The sequence below is a fragment of the Micrasema longulum genome, unplaced genomic scaffold (genome assembly GCF_059751315.1).
Source record: "Micrasema longulum isolate JH-2025_06_02 unplaced genomic scaffold, ASM5975131v1 h1tg001384l, whole genome shotgun sequence".
Taxonomy (NCBI): domain Eukaryota; kingdom Metazoa; phylum Arthropoda; class Insecta; order Trichoptera; family Brachycentridae; genus Micrasema; species Micrasema longulum.
The window spans coordinates 112,054-129,488 of NW_028278570.1; the positions used below are offsets into that span (position 1 = coordinate 112,054).

General features: G+C 34.6%; 2 protein-coding genes across 2 annotated transcripts in view; one reads left to right on the plus strand and one right to left on the minus strand.

Moving 5' to 3' along the window:
- SP1173 (major facilitator superfamily domain-containing protein SP1173) overlaps positions 1-7,282 on the plus strand; it is a 116,326-nt gene extending 109,044 nt beyond the window's left edge. The window contains exons 11-15 of the mRNA XM_088235508.1: positions 1,369-1,533; positions 1,664-1,830; positions 2,687-2,854; positions 3,785-3,979; positions 5,955-7,282. Of these exons, the coding sequence (XP_088091634.1) occupies positions 1,369-1,533; positions 1,664-1,830; positions 2,687-2,854; positions 3,785-3,979; positions 5,955-6,046 (787 nt within the window). The 3' untranslated portion in view covers positions 6,047-7,282. The remainder of the gene's footprint in view (positions 1-1,368; positions 1,534-1,663; positions 1,831-2,686; positions 2,855-3,784; positions 3,980-5,954) is intronic.
- A 31-nt stretch (positions 7,283-7,313) lies between these two features.
- On the minus strand, positions 7,314-17,189 carry LOC148275567 (uncharacterized). The gene is made up of 6 exons (XM_088235507.1): positions 16,885-17,189; positions 16,733-16,804; positions 13,732-13,982; positions 11,946-12,094; positions 11,154-11,802; positions 7,314-11,029 (listed from the first exon to the last, which is right to left on the minus strand). The coding sequence occupies exons 1-6, from the start codon at positions 16,982-16,984 to the stop codon at positions 8,825-8,827; spliced, it is 3,426 nt and encodes a 1,141-aa protein (XP_088091633.1). The 5' UTR covers positions 16,985-17,189; the 3' UTR covers positions 7,314-8,824.
- Positions 17,190-17,435: the final 246 nt, after the last annotated feature.

Sequence of the window (17,435 nt, forward strand, 5' to 3'; positions counted from 1 at the left end):
ACTCATATGAAAACATATCATAACTTTCTTCTTTTTTTAAATATCTTACTTCCGATTGGACCGTAGTTGATGGTTTGAAGTAACCTTATTTGTGAAACAATATATTCTACCATATAATTACTTATAAATTAGTTTCACATAGGCTATAGCCGTCCTTTCACTACCAATAGCTTTTGGACTAAAGGCTTCAGCCGTCATTTCTTAAATGAGAGAAACGATTTTAATGGCTATAGCAGGCAAAATCGCGAACGTGTTAACTTCAATATAATATTTTGAATAAATTATAATATTGTATACTGGGTTACTATTTCAATTCAGTTCAATTCATTTATTTTAAAATAACATATACATAACAAACTAAAATTCATGATGTACACATCATAAAAAATACATGAAAGAGACTCTTGTCAAAGTAGTAGGAGAATCCTGCTCTGGAAAACTTCTTCGGATACATGAAACAGATCAACATCCAGAGCGATGTTGTTCAGCATAGCGGTGGCTACCGCTAAGGGCTTTTCCAACAAGCATAACTATACACGACACCTCGCCGTGTGTATAGTTGAACTGTAGATAGGGGTGGCCCTGTAGCTGCTGTAATCCGGCTATCTCGGATGAGATAGGCTTCTCTGGCTAGGTCGGCGGTGATATCCTCCAAGAAGGGCAGGCGGCGGAGTCGAAGGCGAAGAGGGCGTACTTCCAATAAAACACGCTTAGTCTTGATTTATACACAACTTTATTCATAAAAAACACATAAGTTTTACTAAATTATTTGCACCGTGTCGCTGTCGGACAGGGTGCAGGACAGCAATCAAAATATTTTTTTACTTCTAAATAATATGACATGTTATTACTATGTCAATTTTCTTTGTGGCAGTTTTGAAATGGAAAATATCACATACTACGAATACTACGAACTGATAAAAACATGTGAAATGGGTTTAGAAAAATTAATTGTATTTTCAAAATCAATATGGATATTGTGGGAGAAATGTTTTTAAACAAATTTTTAAAATTAAAATTGTTAAAAAATATGTCTTTACAAAATTTGGCCTTGACAATTCTGACGTCAAGATTCGTGACAATGTTCTATTTAAATTTAAACAGTGACAAACAAGTACAATATTTAACCAAATCATGACATTTTATAACGTGACCAATGCAATGAACCGTTTTTGCGGGTATTTAAAATTATAAATTTAAAAATATTTTTATATTGCAAATAAGTACAAAAAAAAATTTTCACTCGACAGTATTTCAATTGACCCTCATTAATTTAAAATTTAAAAAAAAACATATTTTTCTATTATCTACCATAGTGATAACACTCTTTAATTCTGTTTTGAGTTATAATTATTATTTTGTTTTCAGAGACATCCCTCTCTCCCCTCCAGAGTGGTGGTGGCACACCAAATCTGGACTCCTCGCCCTTCCCATGAACACCGTAAGGAGGTACGGTCTAGAGATTGTCGGGGTTATGCTCGTCCTGACTGTTCTGGGAATCTTCTGGAGCGCTCTCAACACTTACATGCCTTGGTAAGTGAATAAATATAATTACATAAGACACTCAAAGAAAGCCATTTCCACTGCACAATCTTCATATAACCGCAGATTACATATATTATGTAATGTGTCAAAATGTGTATCTAATTTATTTTTTTTACAGGGCTGTTAAAGAGATGTATGGAAACAACATGATACTAAGCCTCACAATGTCAGTTGGTGCTCTTCTGGCTATTCCAGTATTACTGAAAGCTGAACGTTTGGTGGACTATTGTGGACACTCCAATGTCTTCATTGCTGCTTTTACTTTCTACATCCTTAAATATACAGGTGAACACAATAAAAATACCATTCATAGACGCATTTTCAAGTGGTGCATAAATTAGATATACTTATCTTTTAAATTTGTTTTTGTAAAAAATTAATTATTCCTGACCTTTTGAGGAGTTGACGCCATTATATGTTAGCTGATTCATTTATTCATACATTTATTTATTCAGATATTTAGAACATTTCGGAAAGAAAACCCAATTCATTCTAAATACAATAATAAATCACAAATGATATTAGATAGTTATGTTATTAAAATAATATAACAAAGTGTAAAAAGAAAAATTAAAAGTTGCAAAGTGCTTTCCTAAGGGAAGGCCCGCTGTCGAGAAATATGTCAACATCCGAGGTGATGCGATTAAGTAGATGATTGTTGTGTACGCTTCGTGGTGCTTGTTTGAAATGACTTATAAAATTGAAAATCCCGTCGCTTCTGAGATGAGTTCCGTAATTCGTTTTCTTAAACCAGTCTACATTCATCAACAAATATGTGAGATGTACAGAGAACATGGGATTTAATGATAAGGAAATGGGGTGAGACAGTTTAATAATGGAGAACAGAGTGGGCGACCCCCTTTTTGAAGAGGAAATACAAAAGCTTGTGTCGCAAGTGCAAACAGTGCAAAGCCTAAAGATTTTTTTGCCAATTTTTTTTTCTGAACATGTACTTGCTTTCTGGATAAACCTCGTAAATTATATTACATAGTCCATTATAAATATGTATTAGAAATTTTTTACAAAATAAAATGAGTAAACTTTGGACAATATTGAAAAAGTACTACGGATCTTGATTTGTTATCTCACCTCACTAAGCACTTGTATATTTTCTTTTTGTAACTGAACGCTATTTTTCCAGTAATGGCCGTCCTGGATGACCCATGGTGGGTCCTGCTGTGCGAGGCCTTCGAAGTGTTCACGCTGTGCCTTATGTGGGTTACCGCCGTCCTCTACTTCAGGCACCTGGTTCCCAGGAAGTTCACCAGCACGGGACAGGCACTGCCTGTTATCGCTCACTTCTGTCTTGGTAATTAATACGTTTCACATTTACATCAAAATGTATTATGAGAACATATACTAAAGATATGTAAAAAATGTGCAGCAAGATTACACAAAATCAAGCATAGGCCAGTTAAGATAGAAACCTGATAAGTTATTTTTGTTATTGGATTGTAGGCAAACAACGTTTGCTGAAGTGCATATTGTTTCTGCATGCGTGGATTAAGAAAATGTTTCCTAGATGTATTGGAGTTTTGTGTCATTGTTTATTTTGTTCCCAATATGGAACTAACACTGTATTCTTCCACTGTCATACTGGGAAATTATAATGAGGTGAATTGTACTGACCATGTGTATTTGATTATTAATAAAAAATTGACAACACTGCAATGAGGATTACAATGAGAGCTTTTAAAATTTGTATTTTGTTATTTTCGCAGTTTCATTGCAAAGAAATATGAAATTTTTGCTAAATTAGTTTTTTTTATAATTAAGAGTTGCGAAACTGAAGACACTTACTAGTCTATGAACAGTCTCAGAAAAAGAGCAGACGCTTTCATTTTATACTAGGATTTTTGTTTGTTGATATAGTGAACTTCTATGCCAATGACAGAATGAAAATGACTTTATACTTCGATATGTATTATTACTTGTTGAATAATATACAGAATCGGCAATGGGGCGTGAGAGTTACTGACTAAGGGACTGAATGAATTAAGTGAATGTACCTAAGGGTGCTACTGCTTATATAGTAACGGTCCACAGCGTTCTCTTTACTTCCTAGTGAGGAATTGAGGTCATTTTCTATTTCCCATACATCAGCAATTTGACATCCGTTTACATATAGGCCCACAATTTTAAGAAAATAATCCAAGAGGTGTTTAAATTGGCTGACGGCAGTGTTTGATATTATTATAGGAACTAAATTACCATACTGAATAACATGATATATCAACAGGTCGGTGTTTTGGTGCCTTGATTGGTCTAGCAGTAAAGAAGAGTCCTTTAATAATGCACCTGCAGTCCATCTATGAGGCCATGGCCATCTCTGCGTGTGTCCTGGGCATAGTGTACTTGGCACTTTACCATCTCCTCCTAGCTCCCTGGTGTAGAGCTTCCACCACGGGACCACCCAACGCAACAGCCATGCAAGGTAACACCCAAACAATTTATACGGCCTAGCTTGAACATTTTTATATTGAAAAGAAAATTCTACTTGCTTAAATTTGTTAGTAAAAAGATCGTATGTTATCTTCGCATATCGTCCTCGAAGGTAAAAAAAACCTAATATTTCTTTTGTAACAAACTTTTACACATTTCCTTCTGAAATTTGTAGTTTAACCAGTAATTAATATTTCCTATAGGTTTTGTTAATCTAGCTGAATAAATGTCGGTACTATGACAGAAATTATGTATTTTTTGTTGACTATTCAAATTAAAGTCCATTAGCACAGGATACTTTATATTCTTAGTCTTCAGTCATCATCAGCCCTCCCTTGTCCAATGATGAACATAGGCTTCCCTCTTAAATCTCCACATCTCCCTATCCTGAGCCAACTGCATCCGACCACCTCCTGCAACCTGTCTTATGTCTGATGATGACCTTACCTGAGGCCTGCTGATACTTCTTCTGCCTGTTCTGGGTCGCCATTCCAGGACTTTAGTTCATCTAAAGCTTCATAATAATCATCACAACAAATATGAATTTTAGTGATCAAATTACATCCATAAGAAAATATAACAATATGTTTATGTTTATAATATTCATCGATTTTTCTTGTGGTTGTCAAAAATAATAAACCCAGCGTCCAAAAAATTTCTCCAAATCCAGTGAAATGCTGGGTTTATCATTATATTCCACATAAATTAATGACAATTATTTTTTCCATGCATATTAAAGCAAGTACCGTGGAAACTGAAATGAGAGGTAAAATTGAAAGTGAAAACAATCATTCTGGTTTTACAGCACTTTAACAAATGCACTGGAAATAAACTGTATACATTAAATATTGCATGTCTGAGGCGCACATATATGACAAAGTTTACCTTATTACCGTATAATAGGGGAGACGACACCTGACACCTTTTGTTGTTGTATTCTTTGTATTCTGATCAGCAAAATACTTTCAAAGGTTCCAGATTAAAATACTTTGTTCCATAAATGTAAGTTTGTTAATAATCCTGAATTGGAAACCTCCACCCAGCATGACATAACATTAAATGTAATTAGAGGCAGAGATAATGTAGAACTATTACAGATAATTCATTCTAATGAAAATAATCTAATGCATTCTAAATTTAAATTACTAAATTAATTTGAATGAAAATAATCGAATTCATTCAACTGAAAATGATCAAATGCATTCGATGACTAAATTCATTAAAATGAAAATGATTGAATGCATTTAGTTACTAAATTCATTTGAATGAAAATAATCAAATATATTCGATTACTAAGTTCATTCAAATTAAAATAACCGAATGCATTTGATTACTAAACTCTTTCGAATGATAAAGATCGAACGCATTCAATTACTAAATGTATTCAAATGAAAATAATCTAATACATTTGATTACGAAATTCATTCAATTAAAAATAATCAAATCCATAATGAATCAGTAACTGTACTAAATGAATGAAGTTTTTGCCAGTTCTTGAGTGACCACGATTATGGAAATGAATGATTTATTCGGATGAAAATTATTAAATTTATTCAATTATTTTCATCTCTGATGCAATATCCCATCCCAACTTTGAAACTCCTAGACTCAGCTCCTTTATTCTACTGAACTATTTTTATATAAAATGTTTATCACATTTCACATTCATTTATATTTTCACAAACAAATGCGTGCTTGTGAAAAATAAAACCAAATGCACCGTGTAATATCATTTCTACCTTATAAACCAAATGTAAAAAATATTCTTTATTTTTCTCTTTTATAATTATATCACAAGGCCTCGAATCATATGTACCAGAATCCTATAATTTTTCAATATATAAAAATATTTTAATTCGCTTTTCCAATTTATAAAAATGGGTATCCATATTAATTATTACATGATATTAAGTTTTAGAAATATAAAACTGAGCTGTTGGTAATTAAATAAAATATTCCTATTTCAGGATTGAACGGAAATGGCACATCTAATGGCAACTATACACCACTAAGAGTTTACCACAATGAACGCGGAAGAAAGGGTCAATTCAGATATTAAATATCTGTACAATTATTTACAATACTATTTTCTCCTGATTATATTTGTCAATTCTTATATTATATCCACTTTTCTTAAGCCAACCACTGAAGAGAAAGAATCTATTTTTATTTCAAATATATTTTCTTGTAAGGAGAAAATACTCCCTCTTTATTTTATATATATATACATACTCTTACATTATACTCGAATCGGAATCTTAATATATTTATGTATTTATAAGGCTTGCCAAGCAAATTATTATTTTTATTTAACACACATTTTTTATTTTTTGACACCAAGTGGTATTTTCATTGGGAAATAATTCAAAAATATTATACATTTTTGTGATAAGTCCTTTGTGTTGTGTATAAATAATGTTTAAAACAATAGTTAAGTAACATAATATGTATCTCATTATTGGGACGACATTCATAATTCTGCATTGTGGGAGCGATATATAAGGAGCATTTAAAATTATTAGTACCTCCTTGATTACAAAATTACATGATTTTCTAAATGAATGTAAATATTGTCCCACATTCAACATTTGCGGATTATTGTTTCAACCGTTTGTAAATGTACAGAAAAATACATTAAAATCACGAAAATTTCAACATTTACAAAACAATGTTTTTACCCTTCAGCGTTTTTTCACGACTAAAGTATATTTTGTATAAAATATAAAATTATATGCTAACAATTAAGTCACTCGAATAGAATAATATTAATTTAATTTAAACTTTAGGAATGTTCATGTTTGTGATAATGTATGACAGTTTTCAATCAATTCACATTAGTTAAGTTTACAGCATATTCGGTGTTCACTGACCAATTTGCAATATACATAATATTCAACGGGTATAAGAATCAATTCTAATGAATGTGCCTCGTATTTAATTTAAATTAATTTTTGTACAATAGAATATATTTGATCCAAATATAATTTAGTATGATTCTCGGTGTTGTAGTTCCGTTATACATAATCTCAATGTGCCCATATTAATTTGTCGAGTATAAAATTGTCACTGCCTCTCTATGTTTAAGAACGCATTTATGAATCTATAAAATGTTATTTTCTTTTATAATTGTTTATATTAAGTATGCGGATGTGTTTTAGGTACGCATGTTCTATTGGCATTTTCAACATTATGTTGACAGATTTATAAATTGAATACATAATTATTTATAGTAACATGAAACTTATGTGTATGGCAGATATTAGATTAAATAAATGGTTTCATTTTTAAAAAGAAATGTGTATATTATTAAATAAAAACAAGGTTCATTTATCCTCAAAACCATATAATTAGTAGTAAGCATTAATTTACAAATAATTATGACCTATTTCTTTCTTCAATTTGGATTCTTACAATAATCTTATATAATAATAGATCAAATAAATCAACAGGAATATTCTAACCCTCTCCACATGCAAACGTTCAAATCTCAACAGGTAGATTCGGGTTAAGCTGACTGTTTTAATTCTTTTTTGACAACACATAATATATACTTATATTATCTCCATTTATTATTTAACAGAATTTTCAAATTGCATATGTATTTTTACATGGGTCGAAAAATAAAACCTGGGGTGGTATTCTGAACGGTATGGCGCACATATAGAACACTTTTTTGCGTGTTTTACATACTAAATACCCGATAATGAAGCGCTCTGTGCGCGCGTGCTACGCCATCCAGAATATCACCCCTGATAAAAATAGCCTAATGCGTTTTATTGAGAAATTAATATTAATCTAACATACATAATGTAGTACAGAAATACAAATAAATCTTAATTGAAATTCACCAAAATATATCACATCTGAGAATTGGACTTAATTAAACAGCATTTAAACAGAGGGAATTAATTCACAGTAACTGTTTTTTGGTAAATTTGTTATATTAAAGTAACTATTGACATTAACATTTATATAAACTTTTGGCAATACGTTCTTCTTGTCCGCGTGCGGCTCTTCTGCTCTGTGGTTACATGAAAATCAACGGTCAAATTGGCAATGCGAAGGAAGGGTAGTTTAACAAATGCGCTGGAATTTTTAGCTCTGTAGTTTGCCAGTTTGTCATTTATTGGCGAATTCAAGCATAGTCTCTGATTAAAATGCTCGAGTTTAGGAAGGATCGTTTTCCATCAACCTTTTCCTATTAAAGTATATGTAGACTGCAAAACAATTATGTAATTTGACTTTTTCCTATGCACTGTCCGGATGTTTTACAATAAAACTCCATATTATCTATTTTAAAAATGCAATATCTTTTACCCATTTAAAATTGATATTATCAATAAAAACTCACGAAGAAAATCATATTTGTACACAAATATAGCATATCTACCGGCACAGTCAACAGAATGTGCGATCCGAAACAACAACAAAGAACAATATAATTTTATAATTAAAATATGAGTAGGTACCGATAGTGGACAAATCGTGCGAGGAAATCACAAGTGCTAGAGGGCAGAAGCACCGTAACTAAACCTTCGTTCTCCATTTTTTCACATTCTACACAAACTTAAATTGTCTTAATATAATATTCACAGTGTCAATAAGAGAATTCAAATTCAAAAAATTCTTTTACACAAGATCCTTGTCTCCATCGTTCTTTCACATGATATATTTAAACACAAAAATATATTACTTAATATATATTCAATAACGTAAACTGTACAATTGAATTCCCACCAAATGAAGCATTACTGGCAGTAAATGGCCAAGCTTCCCGAGAAACAACAATATGCCGCACTATATATCCGCGTATAATATTAGGTTAGTCTCGCAAACATTAAGTGTTAAGGTTGTTCCCATCTTGGTCGATTTCCGATAAGGACTTCTCTGTAAACTTTTCCAGCTCTTCTAGCCCGGAACCGATGTCCATCGGTTCGGCGTCATTGTTATCGTACAGTAACTTTTCCATGATGTCATCACTCATGGAATCGTCCATCGCCTTGGAAACGGTCTCCCCATTGTTGCTGGCTTCTTCGTCCTTGTTGGGAGATAGTTTCCCATTAGAAAGTGTGTCTTCATTATTTATACTATCGTCTGCATTGCTGACATTTTCCTTAACATTATCGATATTGCTTTCTAAATTGCTATTACTATCGTCGGCAATAGCCTCATCACCGACATTATTGTCCATGTGAGTGGAACTATCATCTATGGTGGTGGAACTGGCTAAATGATCCGCATTTTCATCTACATTGTTGCGACTATCGTCTACGTTAGTGGAGCTATGGTCTACATTGGAGGAATTATGATCTACGTTATCATTCCTATTGTTGGAACTATCATCTACATTAGTGGAATCACCATCGACATTGGCGGAATTGTCATCCACGTTGGCAGAGTTATCATCCACATTGGCGGAATTTTCATCCACATTGGCGGAATTTTCATCCACATTGGCGGAGTTATCATCCACATTGGCGGAGTTATCATCCACATTGGCGGAATTGTCATCCACATTGGCGGAATTGTCATCCACATTGGCGGAAATGTCATCCACATTGGCGGAAATGTCATCCACATTGGCGGAACTGTCATCCACATTGGCGGAATTATCATCTGCATTGGCAGAATTGTCATCTGCATTGGAAGTATCCTTTTCCCGCTCTTCCTCTTTTTCACGATCTTGATCGGGAGAGTGTTGAGATTCTATAACTTCAATACCCGCATCAGGAAGAATTCTTTCTTCTATATTTGTGGTGGAAACATCATCTGTATTGTCTACTTTAGATGAGTCGGTGACTTTATCACCATCTCCGACCTCCTCTTGGCTTTTAGCAGAATCGTTTTCTGGAATATTCCGAGAACCTCCATCAACTGATTTGACAGGTGAATCTTCTAAAGTTTCAATTTCAGAGTCTTTGGGGGCAGCCGTAGAATGTTCTGTTTTGTCATTATTAACAGATATTCCTTCATCTTCCACATTTCTTATGGAATCATTAGAATTTTCATCAATAAAGATAGGCTCATCATTGATGGTAGACTTTTTGGGAACAACATTTACCTTTGGTCTGGGCGGAGCTATTTCCGAGGATAAAATTTGTACTTCATCTTCGTCGTCACTGACCACATCTGGACAGTTCTTCTCTTTCAACCAATTCTTATATCCTTGATCCAAAGTTTCACGAACTTCGGTGAACCTCTTACAGGATGTCTTCAGGATTTGATCAAAGTTTGTATGCATTTCTTTTACGTCTTCTATACTCTTAGTTCTCAATTCCTGCGAAGAGGTTTTTATTCGATTTAGTTTCTGAAGGACGTAATTCATTATGTCTATGGCATCCGTTACATTAAACTTGAACCATTCTACGGATCCTGCAGGAGCGGAAGTGTCAAACTGAGGTTTGGGGGGAAGAATTTTTGCTGTAGAGGAGATCCGCGGTGTGGTGACAGGAGACTTTTTCTTGGATATAACAGGAGTAGTCCAGCTGTGCAGTTTGGGTGTTGGTGCTGGAGGCGCAGGTTTGCTGACCTGCGTTTGCCTCTGAATCCGCTGTAAGCGCTGAGACCGCACATTAGGATGCCCACTCCTCGCTAAACTAGCTTCATCTATCGCTACAATCGTCGCCGAGTAGCCGCCCGGCATATTAGGATTGTTGTTGACAGCAAAAATACGGCCATCAGGGAGTTTGTACATCTTACTGGAAGAAAGGGTTGATGGATCCACTTTGAATTTCAAACCTCCGGTTACTTCATTGATGGTGACATCATTTTCAGTCATCTGAATGATATTCGAGAAGGCGGTGGATGGAAGCACGGAAGGATATTGTCTTTGCTGTTTGGGTTCAGTGAGAGCAGAGAGTGGCTTGGGAACAATTTTGGGAGTGGGGGTCGGAGTGGGGGTGAGGCATTGCACATCATCATCTCGAACAGTCGGCTGCTGCTCTTCCACTTCCTCCATGTCCATGGGCAGGTCGGGAGTGCAAACCACAGCATCCTCTTCATTTTGAGAACTCATAGTTGGCAGCGGAGTTATATCTACTCCCTAAAAAATGTCAAATAAAATTTTATAGTCGATGTAAATGGTACAAGTCCTAAGTAAATTTACTTTTGAAAAACAGAAAGAGAAAATTATTAATAAACGTGTGTGTTATACTGATCAAACTAACCTGTGTTAAACTATCCAGGGAAAGGTTGAGATTATCATTGTTTATAATGTTGCAGTAAATATCTCTATTAGGCGTATTGTAAGGGGCCTGAGGATTGTATCCGTTGTACATGCCGCTACTTTGCAAGGACCTTCGTGGCTTCTTCTCCTGCCGTGCAACGGTCACCTGATTGCCTGTGAACCTCGGTACCAGGGGTGGCGGGAGGGGTTGGATCATAATGGGGGAGTTCATCCTCATACGCTTCCCTCCCATCGCCATGGTCTGCGCCATGGGGTTTATGGAAAGCTGAGGGATGGGCATCTTCAGTGGGGCAGGCTGTACGTTGGGCGAGGCCAATAATGGGCTACCGGACACTTGCGAGGAAGGCACTGTAACCTTCTTGATGCTCACAGGAGAGCCGAGCCTCTTGATGGCTTGGCGAGCTTCAGATATAGAGAGAGCTTTTTTCTGGTCCGGTGTGACTTTAATGGGCTCTACTTTTTTTATTTCTGGTACTGGAGGAATAATCTTCTTCTTGGCGTCCACAACTGCCGGTAGTGAATGTCTCTGGCGACCACTAGTGTTGCGTTTACAACAATCTGACTCGTCCACTTGACATTTCCTGAGCAAAATCACTTTCTGGGAACTATCCGTGCAATTTTTAGCTTGGCTGAAATTAATTAAAATTCCTTTATTAAAAGTTTTTTTGAATAAACCTGCTATTATTTTTTAAAAATACAAATTTTATTGATACTGAAATTGACGGTGCATTAGAGTCAACAATAACCTCACATAACATGTATAGTCACTTACTCGTTTTTAAAATTACAGTAGATAATGAGGACCCAGTAACGCGCTCGGTGAACCCACAGGGGATTGGGATTACATACGAAACATTTCCAGTCATCGTTGGATTCTATCTCGTTGATCTTCTGCACTCCGAAATTCCTCTTAATACATTTCTGAGAATAAAAACAAACATGTAATTACCGATTGTACTCATTATAGAAATTTTAAATAAACATCATCTGTAAAAATGACTTCATACATTGATAAATAAACAAGGCACGAAAAGAGCTAGCAAATAATTACTTTAGGCGATCAGCTAAAAACATTACACTGCCACTTTGTACAGGGAATTAAAATTTTCCTGAAAAATACTCAATTTGATAGGGTAGACAACATACAACAATGTAAGAATTATTGTAAAACTGTTTAATTGATATATAAATAAATTAATATATATAACTGAGCATCGTATAGTGCCAAACATACTCGTCACACATGGGAGTTTTAGGTTTGATTCCCAATGAGTAAAATTTATTTTTTCTCAAACCTGGACACTACGTGATGTAGATAAGCACTTTATTGGCCTGTTGTGGTGCAACTCTAAAGAAAAAAAAAAAACTTCCATGCAATCACAGATTATGACGTACTATTGTAATTTAATTGGTAATTGTACAGTAAAACTATGGTAATTGTAATTTATTATAAAACTAAAAGAGAAGTGATACTTAAATACACAAATTTGGAATAACCAGTGATCGGTTTCAACGCTATTGTGACACTTTCGAGACTGGTCAAATCAGCCATTAACAACTCAAAAGTTGTTATTGAAATGTGTGGATCTGAAAAGGAGCCACAAGAACTCTTTAGAACGGATCCCAAATCAAATGCTATACGGTAATCTTAAATGCTAACATTCTTCTACCAATGAGGAACTTCAGCCCTGTGGGAAATTGGATACAAAAAATGTTTTCTTGCGCACGGTAAAAATTAAGTTTCTTAAAAATGTACAAAAAAAATGATAAAATAGATTTAAATAAAAACGCACTACTTTGATTGACATCACTGGTTCATATGAACCAACCAATGATATAAAAGCTGTGAAGGATATCCGGTTGGTTTACCGTAAATGAACTAATCGGAAGAACTAATAGAGAACAACCTCTGACATTACATGCGGATTTATTTCAGAAATACAAAACTTCAAAAAATCATAACGCTGATAATACGATATGTAAAAAATAATTTATTTTTTGCTTAGTTTAATAGTATATTAACAAATAGAAAAAATTTAAAAAGGCACTGAACATCCTCATTTTGTCTGTCTTTATATTTAACGCAAATGTGTTAAATCTCAAACATCAAATCTAATTTAAAAGTATTTTTTGTAGCTTTATTATCCTGATATGAGCAAATTATAATTTCTACAAAAGTAATGTAAAAATAAATAGTTTTTTTACATCTTGGTTAACCTATGAGCTTCCACATTCTTATTTTAAAGGCAGTCTACTTCTGATTTTTAAATATCACATTATGCTCAAACAACCGAACCTTTTTATTATTCTGAAAATTAAGGGTAGGTGCTATATAAGCTCCTGACGTCCTGTGTAGATTTTTTAGACTTTGTACTGTACACACACTTGTGTAGTAAATTTACAAAGTGTTTTATTTTGAATAAATTGATAAATCTCCCCCTCCAAGCCTAAATCCTTAAAGTATCGGGCTATTAGGTAGGGGGTGAGCACTTTAATTTAACCGGTGGCCCCCTAAGGATGCGGCTCCTTCAACCGGACCTTAGAAATAGTAACTATACCTCGCAGAAGACAATGGGGCAGGAGGAGCAGCAGTAGACCTGACCACCTTGGCCACACCAGCGGCAGTAGAGCTCGCTGCCGTCCTCGCCCTTCTCGAACTCTCCGCTGTTGTAGAAGTCCTGGCAGGAGATGCACACGAGCGTGCGCAGTAACGGGTGCATGCGGTAGCGGTTGATGTGTCGGGTCAGCAGCCCGAGATGCTTGTCACACGCCGTACAGTGCAGCCGCGTATGCTTCACTTGTTTCAGGTCTAAAGGATATATTATCAGATATAATTTAATAGGGTTGCGGTCCCGTGGCTAGTGTTGCGGACTCATAGATCAGAGGTCTAAGGTTCGAACCGCACTCTAGCTCAACATAATTTCTATTTTCTAATAGTGAGTTATTTACAACTCATTGACAATATCCCAAAAATTGAAATATTTGGGCAAATTATAAGAACTCATATACTTCTTTAAAAAAAAAAAAAATTAAACAATTGAACAGTTCATTCCTTGAAATTTTACATGATACAATATATAGTGATTAAGAGAGTTTATATATATATAATTACATACTGTCAGATTGTAAAAAAAGATTATTGAAAAATTAGCACAATAATAATAAATTAATTTTACCTCCAGTATTTAAAATAAGAATTTAATTTATTAAGAATTATAGTTTAAATTTTCATTCATTATTATGTTTTTTTCTTTTTTTATTACCATATTAGCTGGAAAACATTTTTTTAACTAAATATTTTTCTAAAAATAACTTCCATGTTATATCTGCGGGGTTTAAGATAAGATATTTTTTCCTTTCATTCCTGCTCCTCGTTACAATCAGGGCCATGTTGTATTCGAGCTAATAAGGTATTTTACACATTAATGTCGAATAAAGGAACACTGTAATGTCCAGTTGCCAAGGGAATCATTTTACACATTTTCATTTGTTTTTATGGATACTGTTATACGGATACGGATGTTCTGGGCTATCCTAAGCTATAATCTAACAAGCTAAGAAACACGTGGATGTGTGGTAGCTTTTTTTTCATGCACGCACTACAAATTCCATCACTATACATAATTTGAAAAAACCATATCTGCATAAAAAGTTTTAAAATGAGGAAATACATGCTACGGAAAATTGGATTAAAAAAACTACTTTTCTTATATGCAGTAAAAATTTAAGCATTTAATTGTACAGCGAAGTTTCTCAAAAATATATGAAAAAATATTAAAAATGATTGCTTTGCAACATCACAGGTTGATACGATCATGCGTTTTTAATAGCCAATAAATTACAGAATTAAAAAATTACAACAGAGATGGAGAACAGAGAAGGAATTATGGAAGTCTAGGCATTTACAGGGCTTATGAACTGTCGCTGGCTGGTTTAAGTGTCCACTTTAATCACGCCAATAACAGGTCATAAATGCCTACACTTCCATATTCTCTTCTATAAAATGTTCTCCATCTCTGTTGTAATTTGTTAATCTTAATGACCCCCGAGGTGAAATCCAGTCTTTGTCTACAAACATTTGGACAAACTCAAAATATTGTAATTATAGCATTGTTATGTTGCTGTGGCAGCCATGGGCGATCATGATTACAACCGGCAAAAAATTTCCAGATTCCGGGGTAGCCATGTTTTTCGACATTTAGCGTGTTTACACATATAGGGCACAAATTATAATTGTACGGGGTTCAACTTGTAAATGTCAGAAACAAAAACCAAGTATTTGTCATTCCTACAAACCAATCCAATCGTGTACTATGTTGTAGAATGGCTTAAAGTCAGTAATTCGTATAATAACTGTCAGTTAAACCCATGTTTTCTTTTCTTCTTGTCACTCGCCAACCAGAACACGTGACGTCGTGGACGGTATAAGTCCAAGGGTTCAGTGGAGATTTTCAAAATTACAAAACATTAAAAAATCAGTTATGATAATACAATACGCCAAATTAGATTAATATGTTTTTTGTCTCGGTTTAGTCTAATTAATTAACAAAAAAATCAAAACCACTGAACTTTCTTATTATAATTAATATCGAAATAAGAATTCCGTAAAACTACACAAGAAGACGTTATATTTTTAAGGGTATACAAAATACGCAGGAGGCTAAACTAGCAGTTCACAATGGAGTTCTAGTGCCAACTTTAATGTATGGGAGCGAAGTATGGAATTGAAAAAATGATGATGAAAGTAGGTTAAATGCTGTCGAAATGCGATCCCTCAGGCGAATGTGTGGTAAAACGATGTGTGATAAGTGCACAAATGTCGAGATCTGTGAACTGTGTAAGGCTGAGACATGCATTATCGACAGAATCAAGAAAGGGGTGCTGCATTGGTTTGGACATGCAGAGCGAATGGACAGCGAACGAACGGCTAAAAGGATCTACGGTGTGAATGTTGATGGATGCAGAAAACGAGGGAGACCGAGAGACATGGCACGATCAAGTCTATCAAATACTTGAAAATGGACATGTCAATAGTAGGAATAATCAGCGTGTGTGCATGAAAAGATGTATGAATATAGAGGAAACGAGGTATGTGTGCAAAAATAGTGATATGGCGTTCTATCCTCTCTGCCTACCCCTACGGTAATAAATTACACTTGATTTAAACAAATAGACACTCAAACGGGCAGGATATGTAAACTTTAAAAGGCCACCCATGGCTGCAGTTCTTATAAAGATAGTATTAATACAATGTGAAAAGTTAGATCTCAGCAAAGCTATCTCTTTCAAAGTTATTGGACACATGCGACAAAGGCAACTCAAAGCATGACTGAAAAATGTAATAAGCATGTGATCATAATTCCTTTTTGATTTTTATTTTAACAGAAGTATGTGTAAGAGGCGAATGAATCCCAGAGTAGGAAAGAATGATACAATCCAAGGAGTTAGGATCAAAACAAATTCTAACCTGTTTGACATTTGTCAAAACTCGTATCCGATACTAGTGCTATTAAGCCGAACAAGTTTAATGAATATAATAATAAATACAACCAAACGTACCCTTAAATTTTTGGAGGTAAAACTTGCGTTCTTCATCGCCAATTGAATCAACGAAATCACCATCACTGGGTTCTGAAATAGATCATATAGATATGAGAAAAATCACAATTCACAATAAATTAATATAAAAATAGTTAGAGGTATGAACTGACCCGGTATATCGTCGAGGGGATCAATGTCGCTATTATCCGCCGTCTTAGTGCCAGATCTCGAGTCGGCATTTTTACCGCCCTCGTCCGCTATCTTTGGCATCTTTGCAGTGTTGAATATCAGAAATATAAGTTTGACATTAAAACTTTGCCAATTTCTTATGACGGGATAACCGGGTTAGTAAACAAAGCTAATATTCCAAAACTGCACAATTAAAACAGAAATTAGACTACAAGATGCCTTTTAATCAGAGACCGAGAACAAGAACCGAGAACAAGCTTTGCGACAACGCCATAGAAAAGGAGTCTTTTTTTGTTAGTTTTCCATAGAAATGACAAATAGATTGAGTAAAATCATAGATATCGTGTTAAATAGACTCACTATCCACAGATTACAGATATCTTTAGATAGGAAACTATAGTACTATATCTAAGCACTTTGGGCGTCGATCGCAGCGCTGTCTAGTGTGGCATACAAGAAGCTTTGACGATGGCGCGAAAATTCAAATCACTGCGTTGCATCGTATATTGATATTTATTGTACAATATCAATA

Coding starts and splice junctions, on each gene's coding strand:
- LOC148275567 (XM_088235507.1), bottom strand. CDS start 16,984: ATGCCAAAGATAGCGGACGAGGGCGGTAAAAATGCCGACTCGAGATCT. Junction 16,805..16,884: donor TCCCCTCGACGATATACCGG/GTCAGTTCATAC, acceptor GATCTATTTCAG/AACCCAGTGATGGTGATTTC. Junction 11,803..11,945: donor TACTGTAATTTTAAAAACGA/GTAAGTGACTAT, acceptor AATTAATTTCAG/CCAAGCTAAAAATTGCACGG.